The sequence below is a fragment of the Eleutherodactylus coqui genome, chromosome 1 (genome assembly GCF_035609145.1).
Source record: "Eleutherodactylus coqui strain aEleCoq1 chromosome 1, aEleCoq1.hap1, whole genome shotgun sequence".
Lineage (NCBI taxonomy): Eukaryota > Metazoa > Chordata > Amphibia > Anura > Eleutherodactylidae > Eleutherodactylus > Eleutherodactylus coqui.
The window spans coordinates 270,442,486-270,469,503 of record NC_089837.1 but is presented as its reverse complement, the minus strand read 5'-3'; the positions used below and the strand labels follow the sequence as shown (position 1 = coordinate 270,469,503).

Below are 27,018 nucleotides of genomic sequence, written 5' to 3'. Positions count from 1 at the left end.
GGAATCAGTCATATCCGCAGCACAGCCGTCATTGTGGCTGTGCTGCGGATCCGTGCGAAAGCAGGAGAAAAAAAGAAGACCCGGCCATGACAAAGGGGAGCCCTGCAGCGTCTGGACAGGTGAGCACAATGCCATTTTTGGCCTCATGGCTGGAAACCGATGTCGGATTCCACACTTGGAAATGCCCATGGACATGAGGCCTAAGGCTGCCTGACCATGGGCATAGTGATATTCCGCAACAGATCTCCACCAGGGGGGCTGCCGCCCGGGAGCAGGTGAGAGCCGACAGGCTCACTGCGGAGAATCGTGGCATGCCACGATTTAGATCCCATGAGCGGAGAATAGTTATGATTCTCCGCTCATGGATGCCGGTTCAGACAGCGCAATTCGATGGCGATTTACCGCTGGCAAATCATCACGCATAGACAGGAGCCCTTAGGCTGTGGAATCCACTTCACACAAAACAAAAATACTAAAATAAGTAATAACTTTAATAACAAAAAAGGTATTTAAAAATGACAAATAAAGACAAGGTATTTAAAGGATTAGGTCAACTACAATGTGCTGTTGAGACTTGTCACAGACAGAACAATGCTCATGTATGCTTCAATGGTAGGTGTGACAAACTACAAAAAAAACTATGTATTGATGAGAAACAAGGTGGTGTACTATATCACGTATATTTTAGCAGTCCATCATCCAATTATCATTTACGTTGGAGGTTTACATGGCGAGAAATGAAATGAAAAACACCTGCAGTAATAAAAAAAAACAACAAAAAACAAAACACTACATATCATGGCCAACGGTTTCCCCAACTTATCCACCATGAAGATTGGACAGTCCATCCTGGGTGACTATCGGTCAGGACGTGCCATGCCAGGGCGAGACTGGAGCATCATTGGGCGGGCAGGTGGGCGCATCATGGGTGGACCAGGCATCATGGCCATATGAGCTCCCATTGGCGGTCTCATACCAGGACCTAAATCATAAGGAATAAGAAGGTTTAAAAAAAAAAAAAGAAAGATACCCTTAAATCGTATGTGATCAGAACCATTTTAGAATACTTCTGTATATTTATACACCACTGAAGTAGGGTTTTGTCATGCTATTAATACATTTTTTAACAATAGCTTACCTAGCATTTATAAGGTTACAGAAAAAAAGGCATATAAACAATTAACCACAGTAGAAGCCAATTAAGCATTAAAAATTCTTTCGATGCTGCAATTTTCATTTGGTCAAAAGACCATACATGTTCAGCAAAAAACAGTAAGCATTTCCTACAACTGAATTAGTTTCACAGATTCAGCCTTTTATTTAGAGTATACACACTTCCCCTTAATGTATTTGGAGACCTAGACTTAAGCTATGTGCACGCAGGATGGATTTGCTTTGGAATATCTGCCGTTCAAACAATAAAATGCCATGGAGCCATGGAGACGGGGACGCCAGCAACGGAGCAGGTAAGTGAATAACTTCTGTATGGCTCATATTTAATGTACGATGTATATTACAAAGTGCATTAATATGGCCATACAGAAGTGCTTAACCCCACTTGCTTTCGCGAGACAACCCCTTTAAGAAAGGAAGACAAAGGGGGCAATATACTATAAGGTAAAGTATATACAGATATAGTAGTATACAGTACATTATACTACAAATCAATGTTGTGTAATATTAGCTGTTCTACAATATACAGCACAGTAGAACATACAGTATAAGTAGGTTGAATGTGCATATGGCGCTTTACACATTAAATGCATGACATAATTCATGCACCAATCCATATGAATGCCATAGAGAGCATGCCTCTCCACCCTAGAGGACTCGAGACTGACTGTCAGCAATGAAATGTGCTCACAGCAGTTCACCAAGGTTTAAAGCACTTGAATATGGGATAATCATCTGCCAAGGTTCACAGCACTCAAATATGGGGTTACAGGAAACGGGAATGTTTAGCTTGCACAAAAGGCGGCTGAGAGGAGACTTAACCCTTTCCAATCCAATTTGCATCCTGGTTTTCCTAGGCTCTGACAGCAGAGAGGCTGGCAATATACAGTAAGAGAACCCCGACGGACGCCTTCCAACATTGGAGCTATACAGCCTTAAATCATAATGTTGTCAGACAGTGGATTGGAAAGGGTTAATAGCTGTCTACAAATATCTGAAGGGCTGTCACAGTACAGAGGAATCAGCTCTAATCTCTGCACAAGGAAAGACAACGGGATGAAACTGAAAGAGGAGACACAAATTAGATATTAAAAAAAAAAACTGACAGTGAGGGTGATCAATGGGTGGAACAGGTTACCACGAGAGGTGGTGAATTCTCCTTTAATGGAAGTGTTCAAACAAAGGCTGGACAAATATCTGTGTGGGATGATTTGGCAAATCCTGTATCGAGCAGCGGGTTGGACCCTGGAGGTCCCTTCCAACTCGATGATTCTACTATTCATTTTGATAAACTCACTTCACCAAACATGATTCTTACTTAAACCAATTTATTATAGACCAGGCCCAGACAAGGTGCTCACAGTGTGCTCCATCTTGGGCTGTATTCACACATGGATGCGATATTGTATTTGGCGAACCGGCAAGATTGTACTTGACCGCTTTGTGACAAAGCCAAATTTTGGAAATCTGACACTTTAAACATGGATATACAAAACCGTGACAAAGTTATTCTAAGTATTTCTGACACTGTTTTTTCGCCATATGTCGCACTTCATTTAGGTGGTAAAATAGACTGATAAAATGTGTATATTTATTAAACGCGGCAAAATTGGGAATATTTACAAATGTAACTGATTAGTAACTGATTATTAAGATTGAGGAATATTTTGTTGCTACACCAAGCCAAGCTTGCAAAGGCTCATCGATGTTAGAATGATAGGAACCCCCCAATATTACCCCGTTTAAAAAACTACCCTTCATATATTCACTGAGGGGTGTCATGAGTATTTTGACCCCACTTTTTTTTCAGGAGTTAATACGATTCAGAGGAAGAGAAAAAAAAATGAGATTTTATATTTTTGCAAATATGTCATTTTTAAAGTTTTTTTTTACTCTCTCCAGTGTACATGAAAATGAGGATTTGCACCCCCAAAATGGATACCCCCCTTTGTCCTGTGTTCAGAAACATACCCATTGTGGCCCCAATATGTACGTATACACAACGGGGCCCAGACTGAAAGAAGCAGCCAGTGGCTTTCGGAACAGCCATTTTGCTTGAAGGCCTTTAACCCCTTCCCGCCCCAGGACATACCGGTACGTCCTGGGAGCAGCGCGAGATCACATATGATACCGCGCTATCCCGCAGCGGGAGCCGGTGTCAGTCACAGCCGGCGTCCCGCTGCAACAGAGCGAGAGCCCGGCCTGTCACCATGGCAACAGGACGCCAGACACTGTATAAGCGATAAGGCATGGCAGAGCAGTAGCTCTGCCATGCCTTATGACAGCAATCATAGGCACAGTGCTGAAGGCCCTCAGAGGGACTCAAATAGTGTAAAAAAAAAAAAGAAAATAAAAATGTAAAAAAAAAAGTTAACCCCTTTATGCTTTTTCTAATATTAGCATAAAAAAGGTAAAAAAAAAAATTAAAACCACACATATTGGGTATTGACGCGTCCGTAACGACGTGTAGAAAACGGTGAACACGCTTTTTATTTTGTACGGCAAAAAGCGTAACAAAAAACGCTAAAAGACAGAGGGAAAATGCTAATTTTTAGCATTTTGCCTCCCCAAAAATGCAATAAAAGTGATCAAAAAGCCGTACATTCCCCAAAATGGAACCAACAAAAACTACAGCTCATCTCGCAAAAAATAAGCCCTTATAGAGCTCCGTACATAGAAAAATTAAAACGTTACAGGACTTTGAATGCAGCTATAGGGAAAAAAATGATTTCCAAAAAAAGGGTTTTTATTGCAAAAAAAGTATAAAAACCTAAAAAAAGAATTTTGGTATCGTAACCGTACCGACCCGCAGAAAAAATTGTGTGTGTCATTTATGCTGCATGATTAACGCTGTAAAAAAATAAATAAAAATCTATGGCAGAATTGATGCGTTCTCTCAATTATCATAAAAAAAAAAAAAAAAAGAAAAAAATTATAAAAGTTTTACGATATAGCCTATGTACAAAAGTGGCACCGATAAAAACTACAGCTTGCCACGCAAAAAACAAGCCCTTATACGGCCTCGTCGACGGAAAAATAAAAAGTTATGGCTTTTGAAAAATGGAGATGGGGGTTAAAGCCCCATAACACACTTGTACAGCCCTTGGGTGGCCAAAATGATGGAGAACCCCCCCCCAAATGACTATTAAAAAAACAAACAAAAAACTAGACCCCTTAAAAACGTTCATATAGGGGTGTACTGCGTATTTTGACACCACACAGCAGCCCCACAGAACAGCTACAGGTTGTCCGCTACCTCCGGCAGCCAACAGCATGAGGCTGTCACGTCCACAGGTCCCATTGCTTTACTCCTCACGACAAGTGGGTTTTTACGACCCTGAGGATTAAGGCGTTTCACACGGTCTATACAATCGCACGACTTTGTAGAGATGCAAATTGCTACAAAACGCTTGCATGTTAAGCCCATGCTTTCCAATGAGCAATGTTTGTTAGCCTGAAAGAACCCATTAGAAAGCATGGGCTTCACATACATGTATTTTCTAAGTCGTGAAGTTTTGTAGCCCATGTGAAACAGGCCTAAAGACCACAAAGCCAGTACGCAAAAAGGCAATGGGGCGGTCACTAGGGGTTAAGCATACCAGCAACGTTCCATGCGTTTTTGCGGTGTTTACCTTGCCCAACTGACCCAGGTGAATGCAGCCCACATAGTGCAATATAGCTGGTAAGTTGATGATACTTCACCATTTTCAGTGAAGTAGGGGTGAAATCCACTGCGAATATGCAGCAAAGTCTGTATGTAACATGCAGATATTGCTAAAGCTTTAAGCCCTATTTACACGCAACGATTATCGCTCAAAATCCGTTCAAACAATGGCTTTTGAGTGATAATCGTTGCATGTAAACTCTTCCATCTTTCACTCTTCGGCTGAATGATGAATTTTATGTGATCTTAAAATCCATCGTTGAGACAGAGGGATAGTAGGGACTGCACTCCATGTTCTCCATGGGAGCAGCTGATTACATTGTACTCAGCTGATCGCACAGGCTACAGTGGGCTAAGACATTGCAGCTGAGTGCAAAGTACAGACCACATGCTGGTATTTGCAAACAGCTGCTGGAGACTCATTTACATGCAAATTAAGGAAACTGCTAATGGACATTAGTGACCATTAGCAGTTTATGCAAAACGATCGCTAAACTGTCAATCTTTCAGTTGTTTGAAAAAAAATTGTCTTTGCGTGTAAATAGGCCTTTAACCCCTTCCCGCCACAGGGCGTAACTGTACATTCCGGCAGGAAGGTACTTAGTGCAACAGGGCATAGAGGTAAGCCCTGAGGGCAGAGCAAGATCAGAGGAGATCTTGCGCAATCCGGCAGGAGGAGCAATCTGTCACTGATAGCCAGGCTTCCCCTGCAACCCCCACAGGGACACAGATAGTGTATGAAAAAAACAAACAACAACATACATAAAATTTATAGGACTTTGAAAAAAAAATAATAAAAAGTTGCAGAAAAGTGAAAAAACCTGTCCTGCATGATTAATGCTGTAAAAACCCTAAAAAAAAAAAAATCAATGGCAGGATTGATGAGTTCTCTCTCACCATCATAAAAAATAAATAATCAATAAAGCATGCAAAAAACAAGCCCCTATACAGCCATAATCGACAGAAAAATGGCAAAATACAGATAGTCCCCGACTTGCGAACATTCGACTTACGAATTTCGCTAGATACGACTTGCGAACATTCGACTTACGAATTTCGCTAGATACGAACTATCTGTACAGCACAGTATGATGTAATGCTATGGCATTACAGCATACTGTGCAGGGGCCGGACAGGCTTCTATCAAGCCTGATAGAAGCCTGTCCGGTCACATCGCGGTTGCTGGGCAGCCGGGGGCCTTCTGCAAGGCCCTAGGGCTGTCTATGCAGAGCGCCTAGCAAGCCGTGCGCTTGATAGGCACTCTGCATAGGCAGCCCTGGGGCCTTTCAGGAGGTCCCCGGCTGCCTAGCAACCACACAGCGTCCCGCGATCTCATCGTGGGACGCTGTACGGGCCCCTGAACGTCGGGTGCAGGCTGTTTCTTACATCGGGCACCCGGCGGCAGCAGTTCCGACGAGCCGCGCAGCTTGTCAGAACTGTTAACACTTTAAATACCGCTCTGACAGTGGTATTTAAAGTGTTAACAGTTCTGACAAGCGGCGCGGCTCGTCGGAACTGCTGCCGCCGGGTGCCCGCTGTAAGAACAGCCGGCACCCGACGTTGTATGGAGTGGGATCCACCCCGCGATCCCCTCCATCCAACCATTTGTTCGACTTGCGAACAAAACGGACTTGCGAACGGGCTCCCGGAACGGAACCTGTTCGCAAGTCGGGGACTAACTGTAAATAAATAATCCACCAAAAATCATTGCTTCCTTAGGCCTCGTTCATTCAGGAGACATGGCATCGCTGCGAAAAGATAATAAAATATCGCAGCAATAAGCGCTGTGTCTTCTCGTGGCAATACTACGATTTTGTAGAATTACATCGAGAATTTTCAGGGGGGAGGCTTGAAATACAAGCCCCACTCTGAAAATAAGCTGTAGCGAGAAAAAGGAAACAAAAAAAAAAACACAAAAAAAAACAAAAAAAAAAAAAACATACGCGCCGTCAGCCCGGCCGTATCTCTTCCCTGGGTCCCGACACTGATCTTCTGTTCTGGCCGAGGTTTGAAAAATCCCCGCCTTCAGGAAGTGCTGGCTGTGATTGGCTAAGCGTTCGCCAATGACAGCCAGCGCTTCCAGAAGGTGGACATTTTTCAATCCACGGCCAGAACAGAAGATCAGTGCAGAGACCTGGGGAGAAGATGCGGCCAGGCTGACAGCGTGTCGAAGGTGATGTATGTGTATTCCCCCCTCCCCCTTGCAGCTAGGGCTTAGTTTAGGATTTCCTACTGTCAAAGTTACATCGCACCATAAGAAAACCGCCTTTTTATGCGATGGAGGGGAAGGCTCCATACGGAAACATGGGCTACAAAACCTCACAAGTCACGTGCATATCGCCAAACTCACGAGGTTTGTGTAGAGTTGAAGCATTCTACAAAATATCGCATGTGTGAAGTAACCCATAGGAAAGCATGGGCTTCTCATACATGCGGTCTGTAGCATTGTAGCAACGCTACAAAATCGAACAACTGTCATCTGTGTGAACGATGCCTTAGGCCACGTGATTTTGTAGCGTTGCTACCAAATCGCATGAATGAGAAGCCCATGCTTTCCTTTGGGTTACTTCACAGATGCAATAGTGTGTAACATGCAACAACCAGACAAAAACCTTGCGGGTCCCGCTATATGCATGTGAGGTTTGTAGTGCACGTTTTCCTATGGAGCCTTCCTCTGTTGCATTGCATGAAAACGCGATTTTTGTGCAGTGCAACTTTGACAATAGGAAATCCTATTGTCAAAGCTAACACACACACACACACACACACACACACACCTTCTTCCCGAGTCCCCAGCAGCGATATTCTCTTCTGGATGGGGATTCAAAATCCCCGCCTTCTGGAAGCGCTGGCTGTGATTGGCTGATACTTAGCCAATCACAGCCAGTGCTCGAATTGGCTGGGCTGACAGCGCAGGAGAGGTGGTGTTTTTTTCTTTTCCTTCAGCTACGGCTTATTTTTGGGAAAGGGCTTATATTTCAAGCCTCCCCCGAAAATCCTCGCATGTGGTGCTACAAAGTCGCAGTATCACAACGATATCGCACGAAGCAGCGATGAGATATTGCTGCGATTTTCTCGCAGTGATGCTGTGTCGCCCGTGTGAACCAGGCCTTAAGCCTAAAATAGGCCATGTCCTTAAGGGGTTAAACTCCACTGGGCTGAGCAGCAGCATAATCAACATAATTACGATTTCCTGTGAGGGAGAGCAGGATCAGGCTGTGAGCAGATAATTGTAGCAGCATGGTAGCCCCATTGTGAGAATCATCAAAGTGCTTTTCTGGTGCGCTGTGGTAGTTTTCACCTATTCTCATTTGCAGCTATATTCACCAAAGTTCTCTATTTACAGCAGAGGTACCACATCCCAAAATGTAAAAGTATCCAAAAATAAGGAAACCCTTTAAAGGTCAGCAAGAAGCTTTATAAATCTGATTCAGAGGCTTGTAAAATTGTCTACACATGTTGCAGTTTGATTTTAAGAAAGGCATACATTTTTTATGCTGCAAAAAAAACCTGAGCTAGTTTAACATATTATCCAAAAAGCTGCAGTGGGTTTTCTGTTACATGTTGTTAACTTTACGCCAATAGTGGTCATTGTTTATTGCGCAATTTTCCTACATACCTGCCTAACTGCAGTCAAAACAATAAATTGCTGTATAAGTGTACTTTTACATCGAGATAATCGGTCAGTCACCCAAGGGAACGAGCAGACGATGGCACAGTTGACTCGTTTACAAAGGGAGTCCGTTTAAAACAGACAAAAAGAAAATGAAATTAAATAAATTATAAACACAATCATTGTCGTTGAATTCACTGTAGCAGTGAATGACTGAACACACACACACAAAAAAAGGGGGGTTTAAACCTAACAAGGCAAAAACGATTTTCCTGCTTGCAGGAAACTATTGATTAACAAAGAGGTCATTCGTTTATACTAAACTAGCTGATATACCCAGCTTCGACCGAGTTAATTTGGTCCTGGTGTTCACACGGAAAATCTTATGAAGTCGTGGTTACTTTAGAGATACTGAGGGAAAAAAATAGGTTCACCATTTTGCATGGTTCTCTGCGTTACCCAGGAAACACCACGTGGAGGTAACCATGCGATGTTTCCTTTATATAAAATGACATCAGGAAGTGAGAGAATTAGATTACATACGTAAAATTTGGACACTAATTCTTTTGCGCTAGAATTGAATAATCGAGTTGTGACCCAATTACTTTTCCTATTTTGGAGATAATCTATGCTCGTGCCAAAAATTCATGTACGATATCGGGAAGTTGGAGAACTTTGGGCAAGTCAGCCAGCCAGGGCTATATATAAAATATATATATATATATATATATATATATATATATATATATATATATATATATATATATATATATATATATATATATATATATATATATATATATATATATATATATATATATATATATATATATATATATATATAGTTCAAATTCAAATGGTCCAGCAATTTTTTTTTCTAATAGTTCTATGCAAGGCAGATTTCACATGGCCAAGAAACCCTTGCGAGATTTGTGCTTTGTGAGATATGAGCCCCATTGTTTTGAATTGAGTCATATACATGAGTGGTATGCCTCATCTCTTCATGTTCCTCGGAGAGTATCGCTCATTGATTTCAATGGGATCTTTAACCCCTTAAGTACATGGCCCATTTTGGGCTTAAGGACGCAACGATTTTTTGTGGATTTTCATCTCCATTTTTCAATAACTGTTACGTTATTTTTCCATCGACGCGGCCGTATAAGGGGTTGTTTTTTGCATGTCAAACTGTAGTTCTTATTGGTGCCATTTTTTGGGTACATAAGACTATATTGTAAAGGTTTTTTTTTTTTTATGATGGCAGGGAGCAAGATTTGTATTTTTTTTTTAAAACAGTGTTAGATCATGCAGCATAAATGACAATACATGTCTGCAAGTCAGTGTGATTACGAAGCCAAAAATATTTTTTTTTTTAGCCTTTTCTACTTATTTTTCTTCAAATTGCAGCATTCAAAGTACTTTAAATTTTTCCATAGATTGAGCTCTGCGACGGCTTATTTTTTGCAAGACTAGCTTTAGTTTTTATTGGGACCATCTTGGGGTACATACAGCTTTTTTGATCACTTTTATTGTGTTCGGTTCCTTGTACGCATAGTTATGAGTACGATACCAAAATATGTGGGATTTTTATTTAGTTTTTTTAATATTTATGCCAATATGGGAAAAAGAACATTTTTTTATTTTTTTTACACTATGTCTTTGTAGGGGACTTGTACAATCACACCTATGATCGCTGTGATAAAGCACTGCAGAACTTCTGTCCTGCAATGACTTATAGCTGGTTATAGAGATCATAGGTTATGGCAATGCAGGACGCCTGTATATGGCATCCTGTTACCATGGCAACCCACCAGGCTCTCCGCAATTTTATTGTGAGAGTCCGATGACACCACAGAGGGAGCGTGCTTCCTCTGTGAACCCTTTACATGCTGCGATCTGCAAAGATTGTGACAGGGAAGGGGTTAACAGCAGGGTCAAAGGGAAACACTTACGATCTGCTATCGTGCACAAGGATTGGAATTTCACAGATGCAATCCGCAGGCAAGTCGCATGAGCGCAATACTGAGGTGAGTTTCATTGCCCAATATCATGCTTTCCTGCATGTACATAGCCTACAAGTACCTTAACTGAGCAGGCATTGCCAGTCACATGTCATAGTAAGCTGGGTGACCACACATGCAGAAGCTGCAATAGTGGTCATATTTTTCACCCAGTTTTCCCAAAGGCTAGCCTAATTTCATAGTGCTACATCAGCAGATATATTTTTGTTGTATAAGTAGGTAGAAGTGGCAAAGGTTTATCAGTCAAAGACTATATTGGCTGTGAGTCAAGAAACTATCAGCTCACCATGTCCTACTGGCATCATTCCTGGTGGTGGAGGTCCCATCATTGGCATCATTGGGGGGCCTGCCATTGGAGGTGCAGGCATCATACCAGGGCGTGGAGGACCACCTACAAAAAGGGGAAGTAAATAAAGAATTATAAATTTTACTTGTTTTCTAAAATAAACCAGGTTTTTCCTACTTTTATTGGCTACAGTTTGCACACAATTACTGAGGAAATGTGCATGTCCTTGTTAATACAAAAGCTCTGTACCTCTGTAGCATGTTACAGAAATGATGACAATACCACAAGCCAGTAGAGGAACATAAGTTGTCTGAAAAGTAATGGCCCCTTTAAATACCCAACCTACAATATGGTGCAACATAAGCTAGGGAACACAAAATATACATACCTAAACTTGGTGGTGGTGGGATCATGGCACTTCCAGCTGGCGGAGCTGCAAACGGTGTGGGTGGTATCTTCCCTTGCTGGAAAGCAGCAGCTGTAAGGGAATTTGTGACAATAGGATATTTTTTTTCTTCAAATACAAACTAACAAAAATTACTAAAATTAAGAGATATGAGGGTTCTTTTGTTATACAATTGCAACATAGTCCTCATTTTCTGGATTAACCCCAATTGATTATTCCATTTTCCGCCTTAGTGGCCAGCCGTCAACATAGCCATATGAAGGCTGGGGAGGAGAGAGAAGGGGAGGCTGGGGAGGAGAGAGAAGTTTTATTATTTTTCCATTAACCCCCTTAGTGACTGCCCATACACTTTGACGGCAGTCACCAATATACTTTATTACAGGGCTGCATTACAATAACAGCTCTCCCGTGCCTGTAGGAAAGTGGCTGGGCTATCTGGTGACACCTCAGCATCTGCTTAAACAGCCGCACCAGAGAAGGATCCGACTCCCCCCCCGTCACAGGTTGGGCCCTTGAAATTAAAAAAAACAAAAATCTAGAACATAGCTTCTGTGTCTTCCATGTACGGTGGCCTATGAGGCTCAAATATCTTTAATAAAAATTTTAAAAAGTTTGTATCTAAAAATTGCAAAAAAAAAGTATAAATTGGTATCGCCGAAATCGTGCTGACTGAAGGAATAATGTTATCACTTTAGTGACCGTCATAAAAAAATGGATTATACCTACCTGATAAATCGGGTTTCCAGTAGTCTCCACGACAGCACCAATTGAGATTGCCTCCTCCTGGTAGGACAGGAACATACTGAGAGGTTAAAAGCTCCCCCCCTTCCCCACTGGATTCTAACGAATTGCCGGGGCAGGAGCTAAACTTAAATTTCTTCCCTTAACCGGGGTTTTTTTTTAAAATTTATATATTATATTACTTTCTTAGGGAAAGGGGGGGGGGGGGGGGAGGTACGGGTGCTGTCGTGGAGACTACTGGAAACCCGATTATCAGGTAGGTATAATCCATTTTTTCCCCCAGTCGTCTCTACGACAGCACCAATTGAGACGTACCAACTAAAGTTTATTAGGGTGGGATTGCTGCCGAGAGGACTTTGCGGTCGAAGGCCATGTCCTCGTCCTGCTGCACTTTTACCCTATAATGTTTAATGAACGTGTGGGGTTTTTTTCCAGACTGCGGCCTTGCAAATTTGCTCGACCGAGGCTGAGCTGTGTTCGGCCCATGAGGACGCTACTGCCCTTGTGGAATGGGCTCTAAGAGCTAACGGGATTTCCTTCCCGAGGGCCTTATAGGATTCTATGATGGCCAGGCGGATCCACATGGCTATGGACCTTTTTGCTGCTTTGTTACCCTTATTTGGGCCACTGAACTGGACGAACAAGTTGTCGTCCCGTCTCCAGTGGCTTGTATCTATGTAGGCTAGGACTGCTCTCCTAACGTCCAGACAGCTTACGGTTCTTTCCTCCTCGTTTTTTGGGTTACTGAAAAATGAGGGGATTATATCCTGGGACCTATGAAAATCTGACACTACTTTTGGCATAAAGGCAGTGTCTGTTTTAAATATTAGTTTGGTGTCTGCGATTTTCATGAACGGGTGGCGGATGGACAAGGCCTGTAGTTCGCTAACCCGTCTTGCGGAGGTAATGGCTACTAAGAAGATAGTTTTGATTGTAAGCATTCTTATAGGTAGCGCCTCGATCGGTTCGAATGGTACCGCTGTCATGGCCCTTAGAGCCCAATTAAGATTCCAGTCTGGAAACAGGTTTATGGGCCTAGGGCGTAGTCTAGCTGCCGCTGTTCGGAACCTGTGGACCCATCTGTCGTCTGCGAATTTTGTGTCGCAAATGGCGCTAAGGGCTGAAACCTGGACTTTTAGGGTGCTCGGGGAGAGGCCCATCTCTAGGCCCTCCTGCAGGAATTCTAAGATTAGCGGAGTGTCGGGGATAGAATCCCCGCGATCCCTTCCCTGTCTCCATGAGGAAAACCTTCTCCAGACCTTCTGGTAGATCAGGTGGGTCGTCTTTTTCCTACTGGACATTAGGGTTTCTACTACTTTCTCTGAGAATCCTCTCTTTCTTAGTGAGGATTCCTCAAGAGCCATGCCGTTAAATGGAGCTTGTCTAGGCCGGGGTGGTTCAGTGGCCCCTGCGATAGAAGATCTGTCCAGGTAGGAAAGGTGACTGGGTCCTGGACGCTCAGTGTTGCCAGAAGACCGAACCAGCTTCTTTTCGGCCAGAAGGGGGTCACCAGGATTAGCGTGCATACCTGGGTTCTGAAGTGCTGTAAGACCCTGGGGATTAGTGGTATGGGAGGAAAGGCGTACGCCAGCCCTTGTCCCCAGTCCTGGCCTAGGGCGTCTACTGCTGTCGGACGATCTCCTGGCCGGAGGGAGAAAAAGTTGCCTACTTTTGTGTTCTCCCTGGTTGCGAAGAGGTCCAACTGTGGGGTCCCCCACCGGTTGGTTAGGATTCTGAATGCCTCCGGGGAGAGGGACCATTCTCCTGGGTCTATTTGCTTCCTGCTGAGGAAGTCTGCTTTTTCGTTTAGTGTCCCCTTCAAGTGGGTTGCCGTGATCGAAAGGATCCGGCCCTCCGCCCAGTGAAAGATTTTCTGTGTGATGCTTTGCAGCGCGGGAGATCTTGTGCCCCCTTGGTGTCGTATATGGGCGACCGCGGTGATATTGTCTGACAATATCTTTATCTGTTGGTTCTGTAGCGAGTTGCCCAACTGCTGTAGAACCTGCCAAACTGCCTGTAGTTCTCTGTAATTTGAGGACTGTTCTTTTATCCTCTGAGGCCAGGGACCCTGAAAGAACTGGTTCCCCACATGCGCTCCCCATCCCCAGGCGCTTGCCTCTGTTGTGATGTGGGTGGCTGGGTTTTGTAGCCAGTGAACCCCTCTCCGCAGGTTCTCTGGGGATGTCCACCAACGCAGGGATGTTTTCACCCCGTTTGGGATGTACATTCTTGCTCCTAACGAGGACTGCCTTTTGTCCCACGAGGATAGGACTACGGCTTGCAGGGCTCTGGTGTGGGCCTGGGCCCATGCTACTCCTGGAATGCATGATGTCAAGCTCCCCAGGAGAGACATTGCTTCCCGAATTGTGCAGAATCGTAGGAAAGTTCTGACTATTCTTCGGATTTTTTGTATTCTCTCCTCGGGTAGGTAGGAGCATTGCGATTCCGAGTTGAGTGTTATTCCCAGAAACGTCTTCTACTTGTCGGGATCTAGGCTGGATTTTCCCCAGTTTATGATCAATCCTAATGATTGGAGAAGCTCTAGCACTATCTCCAGGTGTTTTGTTAGGAGTTCTCTGGACTCTGCTATTATTAAAATATCGTCCAGGTAGGGTACTACTAGGACCGATTTTTTCCTCAGGTGGACGGCTACCTCCGCCATAATCTTGGTAAAGATTCTGGGGGCTGAGGATATCCCGAAGGGCAGGCATCTGAATTGGTGGTGCTCTATTCTTCTGCCCATGTCCACTGCGAACCGCAGGTATTTCTGAGACTCTTTGTGGATCGGAATGTGAAAATAAGCGTCCTTTAGGTCGATGGATGCCATGTAGGCTCCTCTGGGGATCAATTTTATCGTCGAGGAGATGGTTTCCATTTTGAATCTCCTGTATCGGACGCAGGTGTTCAGGTTTTTCAGATTATCATCCGATGTTTCCCGCCGGGTTTTTTTTACTAGAAAGAGCCTGGAATAATGGCCCTGGGTTTCCTCGTTTCACGGTACGGGAGATATTGCGTTTAATAGTTGCAAGTCGCGCACGCTTTGCCTTAGTAGATGTAACTTTTTTTGACGCTTCCGTGGTAATAAATTTCCTTCTGGGGACGGACACCAGCTCTATCTGATATCCATACTGTAGGATCTTTGGGATCCATGGGCCCCCGCAGATTGCGGCCCATTGATCCACAAAGCTCCCCAGCCTTGCCCCTAGGGGGATGGCGTCAGGGTCTCTGCTTCGGCTCCCCCTGGTGGGGGTTGAAGAGGATATTCCTTCCTCTGCCCCCCTTGGGGTAACTCCAGCGGCCTGTCTTGCCCATGCCTCGGTAGGCCTCGGGCTGTTGCATTGGAGCCCGGGAGAAGGTCTTCCCTCTCTGTGGCTTTTCTTCAGGGAACCCTTTTTTTCTGTCGGCCGCTTTTTCTAGAATTTTGTCTAGATCCGGTCCGAACAAAAATTGGCCGTAGAATGGGAGGGCACAATTTATTTTTTGAGGCCAGGTTGCATGACCATGATTTCAGCCATAACACCCTTCTGGCTGAGTTAGAGCGGGCTGTGGCCTTTGCTGAAAGTTTGACGGTCTCGGCCACGGCGTCCCGCTAGGAAGTTAGTTGCCATTTGCAAGATGGGAAGGGAGTTTAGGATCTGTTCCCTCGGCGTTTTATTGGTTAGGTGTAGTTCCAGCTGTTCTAACCATACCCCCAGGGTCCGCGCTACGCAAGTGGCTGCGATCCCTGGCCTAAGGATGTTTGCCGCTGCCTCCCACGATTTCTTTAGGAGGCCCTCCGCTTTGCGATCCATGGGGTCTTTTAGCTGTGCGGCGTCCTCAAAAGGGAAGAGTCGTCCTCTTGGCTACTTTGGCCACTGGGACGTCTACCTTAGGTATTTCATCCCAGCTTGCGCAAACTTCCTCTTCAAAGGGGTATCTCCTTTTTACGCCTCGAGCGGAGAAGGAGCCTGCGTCTGGTTTACTCCACTCTTTCTGAATTTTAGTGATATTCTTGTGGACAGGGAAGGTATGCTTACGCCTCTCCCCAAGTCCACCGAATATCTCATCCTGTAGAGTCCGTGGCTCTCTGGGCTGTTCCATTTTTAGTGTAGCCCTGACTGATTTAATTAATTCCGTCAAGTCGTCTTGATGGAATAAATATTTCCTGTAGTCCTCCTCCTCTGAGGACTCCTCGGCCGCCTGTTCCTCTTGCTCTGATCCGATAGAATTCTCGGAATCAGAAGGCTCCTCGGGAACATACGCCTTTTTCTGGCGTTTCGCTGGCGGTGCCGGCTGTGACGTTAGGGCTGATCGAACCTCCTCCTTCACCAGCTTCCTAACGTTGTCCATGAATCCCCCCGATTCCTCTCTGACTAGCCTAGCCATGCATGCCTTGCATAGAGGCCTCTGGTACGTGGCTGGCAGTCTCGTCCCGCATTCCACGCATTTTCGCAGTTTTGTTCTGGGGGTGATGTCTTTTTTTATCCCCCTGACACAAAGCATTTTCGCGGGTAAACATGCAATTTTTCCATATACAACATACTGGATATTTGCATTGTATTTTTTGCCGCACTGGCTACTTACGGCCGCTGAGGCTGAAGTTTCAGCTGTCTCTGGGGCTGGAGCACTCATTACTATACCGATGCTGCAGACACCCTGCGACCTGTAGTGCTGGTATGTTCTGGCTTCTCTCAGGTTCCTATCTCTTGAATTTTCGCGCTCATGCGCTAAGCCCCGCCCCCTCCGCTCCTGATGCAGACGCAATGACGTCATCGCGCTGGACACGTGACGCGGCGCCCCGCCCCCTGCCGTCAAAGGGCTTCCTGGAGCGCCGCGCTGTAATTTCTGCCGGAGGACGAGAGGGAGTGAGGCTCCCGCTTTGTACCCCCCATGGGCCGCCGCGGGAGGAACCTGGCCCGGGGGTTACCACCCCATGTGGCGTCCCGGGAGTCGTCTTGGCTGAGAAGGGAGGACAGGGTGAGCCACTGCCCTCCGATCCGCCGGTATGTAGAATTTTGCTGGCTTCTCCACCAGCTCCTCTCAGCGATCCTGCCTCCTGGCAGGACAGGAAGACACTGAGGAAAGTGGGGAAGGGGGGGGAGCTTTTAACCTCTCAGTATGTTCCTGTCCTACCAGGAGGAGGCAATCTCAATTGGTGCTGTCGTGGAGACGACTGGGGGAAAATTAAATTAAAAAACACACTACAACAATGGTGGAATTTCATAGAAGGGTAGAGTTGGAAGGGACCTCCAGGGTCATCTGATCCAACCCCTTGCTTAGTGCAGGAATCACTAAATCATCCCAGACAGATTTGTCCAGCCTTTGTTTGAACACTTCCATTGAAGGAGAACTCCCCACCTCCCGTGGTAACCTGTTGCACTCATTGATCACCCTCACCGTCAGAAAGCTTTTTTTCTAATATCTAATTTGTGTCTCCTCCCTTTCAGTTTCATCCCATTGCTTCTAGCCTTTCCTTGTGCAAATGAGAATAGGGCTGATCTCTCTGCTCTGTGACAGCCCTTCAAATCCCAGGAGCCCTGATCCTTTAACCATTCCTCATAGGACATGATTTGCAGACTGCTCACTATCTTGGTAACTCTTCTCTAAACTTGCTTCAGTTTGTCTATGTCTTCTTTAAAGTGGGGTGCCCAGAACTGGACACAGTATTCCAGATGAGCTCTGACTAAGGAAGAGTAGAGCAGGAATAACCACCTTACGTAATCTAGACTATGCTTCTCGTAATACATCCCAGAATTGCTGCATCACATTGTTGACTCATGTTCAGTCTATGATCTATTAGTATACCCAAGTCTTTCACATGTGCTGCTGCTTAGCCCAAACCCTCCCATTCTGTATGTGCTTTTTATATTTTTCTTGCCCAGATGTAGGACTTTGCATTTCTCCTTGTTAAAAATACCATTCTGTTAGTCGCCACCCACTGTTCAAGCTTTTCTAGATCTTTTTGAATTCATTCTCTCTCTCCCTCCTAGTGTTAGCTATCCCTCCTAGCTTTATGTCATCAGCAAAATCCATCAGTTTCCCATCAATTTCATCCTCCAGATCATTTATAAAAATGTTGAACACCACTGGGCCTAGGATAGAGCCTTGTGGTAGCCCACTTGATACATTCTTCCACTTGAATGTGCAGCGATTTATGACCACTCTGAGCACAATCACTCAGCCAGCTGTAAATCCACCTAACAGTTGCTTTGTCAATCCCATATTTGGTTATTTTTCCATAAGTATAGTATGAGATACTTTGTCAGAGGCTTTACTAAAGTCAAGATATACTGATATACATTAAATCCTACTTAATGCCAAGACTACGAGAAGATATAGGTGCAGGAGATTAACACGTGGAATCTGTGGGTAGAAATACAGGGAGAGAAAAAAACCAAAAAACTGATAGGGGGTTTCTATAGACCACCAAGAGTAACAGAAGAAACGTAGATTTATTAAGGCAAATAGAAGGTGTCAAACAGCAATGAAGTAATTATGGGGGACTATAATTGTCCGGATATAATATGGGAAGACGAAACCTGCAAATCTCACAAGGGTGATAAGTTCTTAACAATTAAAAGACAACTACCTTTCCCAACTTGTGCGGGAGCAGACTAGAGGGTGGGCCACTCTGGACTTATTAACTAATAAACCAGACGGAATAATGGGGGTGCAAGTTGAGGGACACTTGGGAATTAGTGACCACAGTATAATTAATTTCCAGCTGTCATTCAATAAGAAGCCTCATCACAGAGCAACAGGGAGTATCATCAGGGAGTATCATCAGCTTTGCATGACCAAGGGAGGGGTCCTGCGGCCCTGGACGACAGCCCCAGCATGTCGGCTACCTCCAGTAACTGACAGCATGGAGCTGTCACGTCCAGAGCCTGCAGGCTTTTGTTCCCAGAGGATTCACGGTTTTACGTCCTCTGGGCATAAAGCCCAGCAGCCAGGACGTAAAAAGGCAGTGGGCTGGTCACTAAGGGGTTAAATGCTTCCCATTCTTCCTTTTAGGGTTTGTTAACGATTGTGCATTGAGATTCTTATTTCGCAATATTTCCCAACCTTATTGGATATTTCTGTCCTTAAGAACATCCAGCCATTAGATTCTTCCAATCTTCTTTCTGAGTACATTAAAATCTACCTTTCTGAAATACAACCTTGAGGTCTGAGTTTTCTAAGTCTTCCTTCACTTTTTATCCAAATATTCAAATTGTCTGAAGCCCATTCTGTCTATTACGTTGATGACCCTAGTAAGGCTTTTGGAAAGCCACCCCCCAAACCCTGCATATTCTGCTGCATTTTGGTAGGAAATAAAAATGCAAGTCCAAAAATAAAAAAAATCTCTATGCTACTTACTTGTTTTATCAATTAAACTCTGAGCTTGCTCTTCCATCCATTTCTGATAGTAGTCTTTTACATTTTCCTTATGCTTTCTTCCACTGCAATGGGTCTTACGGACTGATGGCTAGATGATAAAGGAAGTGGAATTTCATTCAATGTATATGTTAGATATGCAACTTGTATATAAAAAAAAAAACCCAAAAAGCTATTTTATCTGCAATATAAACTGAAGTTCTTATTACTACATAAAGCGAGATCACTTTCAAAGAACCACTGTTGATGTAGCTATACGTTAGCTAGTTATTCTTTTATCAAACTCCTGACTTCTTTCTTCTAAGAAGGTCATGTGATTTCTATTCTGACCAGCTCAGATCTACCTTGGGTTAGGTGTTCCTTTTTTAGTCAATTTCTCAGTCTGTGTGATGCTGTTACATGATACCTACCACAGAAACTGCATATCACAGTTAAGGAGGATTATCAAACCACTATAATAGAGGTTATCACAGCTCATCCTCCTGACTGTATACTTCTAGTCTGTAGCTTATTTAAATAAATCTAGAAGGAAGAACCTTTTTGGACTCCCGGACAAGCCGCTACGCGGTTATGAGGGGGGAGGAGGGGAAAGAGTGAGAAGTAGGGGGGAAAAGAAAGGACAGACCTAACTTTTTCAGCTCTACAAGGACTATCGGCAGGACCTAGACATCTTCCAGGGACGGGGTCTTTCCGCTAACCCCACTTGTTGCTGTACTAGGTCTGATAAATATCATTTCTCCCTTAACTAGAACTAGATGTTGATAACTGGGACACGTTGAATGTCTACAAAATTTTAAACCACAGTCCCACAAGACTCCACATTACTTGTATATCCACTCCTCCTGTTTTTTGAGCCATAGAGAGAGACTCATGTTCTTCAGTTTTAGTAGCAAGCCCACCACCTGGGAGTCGAAGAAATTTGGACATCAGCCTCTATTGACTTCCCGATCAATACATGTAAAAAAAAATAAAAAAAATCTAGTAGATAACTTGTACCTCCACCCCCCTCTTTTTCCTCTCTTCCCTCTCCTCCTTCGCCCTCTCCCATTGGTCTTCCTCTTCCCATGCCCCCCCCCCCCCCAACACAAGGGGGTCTCCTTACCCCAATGCTTTTAATTGCATTGTAACTTTCAGTTCCTCTCTGGCACCTACCCAGTGTACCGTTTCGGATAGTAGTCGCGGCTATGTTTACAAAAGCATCTCCTCGTGGACAAGCTATTTATCATACGCACAATGTTATTTCACTATGTTGGCCATTCTCTCCCCCCCCCCCCCCCCATGTCCTTCGCCTCCCTCCTCCTCTCTCTAGGGGTATAGACATCAGAGTGCTCTCCAATTACTATAACCCCCCCCAAATACCCTCACATGGACTTAAAAATAATCTTGCAGTGTGCAGGGTTTCAATTGCCCCAACAAACGATCCAAAGCCTTCCGTTACTATAAAAGCATTCATGCTGATATTTTATGCCTACAAGAGACCCACTTCTCGGACCACTCCTCCCCGCGTTATCTTTTTCCTCATTACCCCATCTTCTTTTCGGCAACAGGACCGTCTAAAACAAGGGGAGTGACGATCTGTTTTGGTCGCTCTGTCCCGTTTACTCACACCTCCACTACATCGGATCCCGAGGGCCGCTTCTTAATCCTGACAGGAGTTATTCAGGACGTCCCGATTACTATTGTAGCATATTATGCCCCAAATTCAAGGCAAATCAATTTTTTTTACAAAACTACTAGAAACAGTAGAAGCCAACTGTTATTTTATGCAGAGATTCCAACTGCATAATAGACCCCCGAGCCTGGACAGAAATGTGGTAATCCTCCCAACATCCCATATAAACCCACAACACTCCATCTCACATAATTTTAAAAAGCTCCTTTTACAACATCACCTTGTAGATTCCTGGCGGGAAGCTAATCCCACTGTTAAAGACTTTACACACTATTCTGCCCCACATTCTCTATATAGAAGAATTGACCACATACTAGTACCAGCTTCATTTTTACCACAAATATCACATTCTAAGATTCTCTCGGTCCCCTGGTCTGACCATAGTCCAGTTTCCATCACCTGTGATTCTTTAATGTCAAAGCCCACTAACAACTCCTGGACTATTAACGACTCATTACTAGCACATCCCAACATAGTGTCCTCAATAATGCCTCAACTTGAGGAATATTTCAACCTCAACAGCCCTTTCGCCGCATCTCCTATCTCCCTATGGGAAGCCCATAAAGTGATACTTCGGGGCATAATGATCCATATATCATCATGGGTAAAGCGAGAACGTTTACAAAGACAATCAGACTTGAAGAAAGTACTACAATAAGAAGTCGCTAAAAAACACCCATCACGAGATAATGTTAGCATGCTTATGCAAGCTAGGACCGCACTAGATTTATATATCACGGACATTGTCGAAAGAAAAATATGCTGGTCCCGACAGCGATACTACATTCTAAATAAGAAACTGACAACTCCGCTAGCTCGAAGACTACGCGCAAACCCTATAGCAAGCCATTTTGTACAGCTCCGCACAAAGCATGGAGCAATCACGGCAAACCCATTGACTACAATAACTGAATTTAGACAATTCTTATCTAAACTATACTCCCAACCACAAAACATGCCAATTGAACAAGTACACACATACTTAAGAGAAACTACACTTCCCACTCTTCCACAGACATTTATGGAGCAGTTGGCTGCAGAAGTCACTCCAGAAGAGGTCAAAGACACTATAAAAACACTGAAAGTGAACAAATGCCCGGGGCCGGGCAGCTTCACTGCCACTTATTACAAAAAAATTCTACCCGTTTCTCCATACCCATCTAGCAAATTATTTTAATGCAATGTGAGATGGCCAACAAGTAGGACAAACATCATTATGGGCAGCTATATCTATGATCCCCAAGCCCGATAGAGATTCGCTAGACAAACAAAACTACCGGCCTATCTCCTTAATCAATATTGACATAAAACTCCTCACAAAGATCCTAGCCTCAAGACCAAATACAATCTTACCATCCATTATCGGAAGGGACCAAGTAGGCTTCATCCCAGGCCGCCAAGCCCCAGATAGTATTCGTAGGATTACACACATTTGCCAAACTAGGGGCATCCCTACAATGCTACTTTCCCTAGATGTTTACAAAGCCTTTGATACCTTGAGCTGGTTTTACATGTTCTCAGTTTTAGAACACTGGAAATTCCCTACAGAATTTTTAAGCTGGCCACGAATCTTATATAATTCTCCTAAAGCCTTTGTCCGCTATAAAGGCTTCTGCTCTGCTAATATCACGATCCAGCGGGGTACGAGGCAGGGTTGCCAGCTTTCCCCTCTCCTTTTCATTTTAGCTTTAGAGCCACTAGCCATAAAAATCCGCAATAATCCTGATATTAGAGAAATTGAACTTGCCGGGGTTCATCATAAAATTAGCATGTTCGCAGACGACATCCTTGCCATAATATCCCCCCCACACTACGATTCCGAATCTCTTAGCCGAGCTGTTCAGGTTTGGGTCAATCTCTGGCTTGAAAATTAAAACAAAAATCAAAAGCCTTTAACCTCACCATACCCTCATGCACTCTCTCCATTGCAATCCAACTTCTCATTCCAATGGATGAGGGGGTCACTGGACTACTTGGGAGTGCATCTGACTGACTCCTACAACTTGTATACACAAAATTATATACCACTCCTTCGCAAACTACGTCAACTACTAAAAAGTTGGAACCGATACCATATATCATGGATAGGAAGGGTGAATTCCTTGAAGATGTCCTTCCTAAACTACTCTATTTCTTTCGAGCTCTTCCAGTACAAGTTCCTGGACATCTCTTGAAAACACTTCAACAGATGATCCTCCGCTTCATCTGGAATAACTCCATCCCCAAAAGTATCACGTTCCACTCTGTATAGGCATAGACAACAAGGAGGTCTGGGAACCCCACATATAACAAAATACTACCAGGCAGCCCAGGTGGCCCAATTAGCCTCCCTACACTCCACTATAAATGCCCCCCTTTGACTCTCCATAGAGGCCATGGAAATCCATCCCCTCACACTAGATTCACTACTGTGGATCCCCCTGATCTATAGACCCACTATATCTAATCCTATTATAAAACATTCCCTTAAAGTTTGGGACTCCGTTAAAAATTCAGGGAACCTGATCTCCCCTCACCTACGTCTCTTGCCACTCCTGCGTAACCCCTTATTTCCACCAGGTCTAGACTCCCCTTTTACCTTTCCAAAATTAGACAAATAGAGGTTTTACCAAACTACACCATCTACTTTCAAAAGAGGGAGTGACAGCGTTCCCCATCCTACAGAAGAATAAGGACCTACCATCCTCAGAAATATTCCGCTACTTACAATTAAAAAATTGGGCAAGTTCCCTACTGAAGAATGCAAAACCTCCATACTCCCTCACCCCTTTCGAAACCCACTACCTTAAATATCCACAGGCAAAAGGCCTCATCTCCCAAATATATTCGAACCTGGTTCACACCAAAATTCTGCATACAATTACCTTATGTTACTAGATGGGGGTGCTCTGAGCGAGGAGGAGTGGTCTCAGATATGGAGATCTACCAACTGTGGGGCCCGTAACATATTAATGCTGGAGACTTCATATAAAGTTCTCCTGCGTTGGTATCTAGTCCCCACCTGAATAGCACATGCGGTCCCTGGATATTCAAAGAACTGTTTCCGAGGCTGTTCGTCCCCTGGCGACATGCTCCATACATGGTGGTCCTGCCCTAGTCAAACGACTATGGATTAGGACGTATTCTTTAATGTATTCAGTAACGTTCCATAACCTGCGCAAAAACGCATGGGAGACTCTACTGAACAAAAAAAAACGAGAATGTACCCCCAAACTCCAGAAAATTAATTTCATTTATCTTTCGTAGCTACAAAACAAACTATCGCTCATTCCTGGCGTAAGGCTACCCTGGATTTCTCCGAAGGGGGGGGGGGGGGGGGGGTCGGTTGTCCCGGCTGGCTGCTCCTGGATGGTCCCGGCTGGCTGCTCCTGGATGGTCCCGGCTGGCTGCTCCTGGATGGTCCCGGCTGGCTGCTCCTGGATGGTCCCGGCTGGCTGCTCCTGGATGGTCCCGGCTGGCTGCTCCTGGATGGTCCCGGCTGGCTGTTGCTGATTCGGGGTGAATCACCCCTGTTTAAAGGGACGCCGGGAGCTGAATAGCCGCCCCTGCGCGCTCCCGTACAGTGATAGCTCGTCTGCGCATGCGCAGACGAGCTGTATCGCGCGGGCACGCTGGAGAAGCTCGTACACAGAGGGAAGAGAGAAGACTGCGCAAGCGCGGCTAAAATGGCATGCTGTGGCAGAAATTAGTCGGCACCATGGCGACGGGGACACAGAGACAGCGCGAGAACGGAGGTAAGTAATTGAATAACTTCTGTATGGCTCATATTTAATGCACGATGTATATTACAAAGTGCATTAATATGGCCATACGGAAGTGCTTAACCCCACTTGCTGTCGCGGGACAACCCCTTTAATCTAAATCCGGATTCCGGGGACCTGGGGACAGGGGAGAGAATCCCCCCTCCCCCTTCCTACTCTTCCCTATACCTATCCTTTCCATCCTATATTGTGATTTGGCCCTGGCCAGGCCATTGTTTACTCTTGAGTAATGTTTTTCCCCCCCAACAATAACAATGAAAATGCAACGCACGATAACATCTGATTGTCATTTCTTTTTGTTAAAAGTTCATAACGATTGATAAAAGGCTGGTAGCCATTACACTGTAACATGAACAATCTATTGATAATACTGTTGTCACTAAATGTACTATTGAAGATTCAATAAAAATTATTGTTTAAAATAAATAAAATATAGAAGGAAGAAATAGTGTTGTCTCTAGCTAATGCAGCATGGGATTGACTTGAAACTAAAAGCAAAAGAGTCACCATCAAGTCTGTAGCCAATAATCAGACAGGAGGCTGCACTGCATGGAAATGGTTGCACTACAGACGAGACCTCCAGAATGTGACGGACAAACAGATGAGACGGTCAGCAATAGAAAAAAAATGTGTTTTAGCTGGAGTGGCTCTTTAAAATAGTACCTGTAGTCCCAAATCAGACTCCTGCAATACAGACAGTATCACCTGGCTCCCAGCACTGCCCAGTGATAGTTAAGCATAGGTCATCAATAGTAAAAGTCCTGAACACCTTTAAAGGGGTTGTCCCGCGGCAGCAAGTGGGTCTATACACTTCTGTATGGCCATATTAATGCACTTTGTAATGTACATTGTGCATTAATTATGAGCCATACAGAAGTTATCAAAAGTGTTATACTTACCTGCTCCGTTGCTGGCGTCCTCGTTCCCATGGAGCCGACTAATTTTCGCCCTCCGATGGCCAAATTAGCCGTGCTTGCGCAGTCCGGGTCTTCTCCTGTCTTCAATGGGGCCGCTTCTGCAGAATGCCGACTCCGTGTAGCTCCGCCCCGTCACGTGCCGATTCCAGCCAATCAGGAGGCTGGAATCGGCAATGGACCGCACAGAAGCCCTGCGGTCCACGGAGACAGAGGATCCCGGCGGCCATCTTCAGCAGGTAAGTATGAAGACGCCGGACCGCCGGGATTCAGGTAAGCGCTGTGCGGGTTGTTTTTTTAACCCCTGCATCAGGGTTGTCTCGCGCCGAACGGGGGGGGGGTTAAAAAAAAATAAAAAACCCGTTTCGGCGCGGGACAACCCCTTTAACCAAATATCAAAGATCTGTTTCTCCTTCAAGCCAAGTGTAATTGCCCTTTTCGAGAGAAAGAATCTCACGATTCTAGTTTGCCCGAGTGAACGAGATGGTGACATCACAAGAGACTAGCAAGTTCTCGTTCACTCTTTGCTCAGCGTTTCGCATTTCCATGTAAAAACATTGATCAGGTTTTAAACTGCCCGATGAGTGAATGAGGTGGCGCTGATTTTTATGCCGCCTGAAATTGAACGACAAACGAAAGCCTCACAACTCTCACTAGTTGACTCGTATTTAAACTAAACGTTCTTATCCATTTTCGTTTGTTTGAACAATAGATACATCTAAATGCACCTCTAGGGCTCATTCACACGACCGTGATTTCAGCACATATGACCACAATGCACTGCCATATGGCACGCAGTGAATGGAGTCAATGAAAGTAAGGGGAAACCACACACACACACACACACACACACACACACACACACACACACACACACACACCAGGGTTTTACCAATCCGGTCATGTGAATGAGCCCTTATACAGAAATACATCAAACAGAGCAAAACAGGTATAAAGGAAAAGCAAAAAGACTTACAGAATCATGGGTAAGGTAGGTGTCACAGTAGTCACAATAAAACCTGTAGGGTGAGGAAGAGTAAAGAGCACATAAGTGTACCGTCCTATAAGCAAACTCCTGGCAGCAGGCACACATTCTTTGGCTTTACATAGAGGTTTCAGGCCACTTAGCAGATCCCCCATGAAACAAACCTGAAGTGCTCTAACACACGTGCCGGGCACCAGCACAGCAAGCTGCTCCCCTCACACACCGGTGAAGCAGCCGCCCCGGTACCCGAGCATGTATACACTGAACTCCAGCTCCCGCACTTACTTCGGCATGCTGCTGAGTGGGCTATCGTCACCTTTGTGCCAAGCGGAAACCAGCGCGCCGGCGTTGCAGCAGGCCGGATATGGCGTCACGCGGAAGTTGTGCGCAGCTACTCGAGCATTCTGTGTTCATATTACAGCCTCACTA

The 27,018-nt window shown here is 44.7% G+C and overlaps 1 protein-coding gene across 2 annotated transcripts; it reads right to left on the bottom strand.

Annotated features, from left to right (window-relative positions):
- Window positions 1–470: 470 nt before the first annotated feature.
- On the bottom strand, window positions 471–27,018 carry SNRPC (small nuclear ribonucleoprotein polypeptide C). 2 transcript variants are annotated; one of them, XM_066608881.1, is made up of 7 exons: window positions 26,875–27,018; window positions 26,581–26,623; window positions 19,240–19,348; window positions 11,887–11,943; window positions 11,143–11,232; window positions 10,755–10,859; window positions 471–982 (listed from the first exon to the last, which is right to left on the bottom strand). In XM_066608881.1, exons 1-7 carry the CDS (start codon window positions 26,880–26,882, stop codon window positions 858–860), a joined length of 537 nt encoding a protein of 178 aa, XP_066464978.1. In that variant the 5' UTR covers window positions 26,883–27,018; the 3' UTR covers window positions 471–857. The 2 variants fall into 2 exon arrangements, with proteins under 2 accessions (XP_066464978.1, XP_066464986.1); XM_066608889.1 differs by lacking the exon at window positions 11,887–11,943.

What these genes read in the sequence shown, in the direction of transcription:
- SNRPC (XM_066608881.1), bottom strand. An exon ending in CTGGAAACCCGATTTATCAG is followed by an intron (nt 11,233 to 11,886) that starts GTAGGTATAATC and finishes ATTCCCTTACAG; the next exon opens with CTGCTGCTTTCCAGCAAGGG. An exon ending in AATGATGCCAGTAGGACATG is followed by an intron (nt 983 to 10,754) that starts GTGAGCTGATAG and finishes CTTATGATTTAG; the next exon opens with GTCCTGGTATGAGACCGCCA.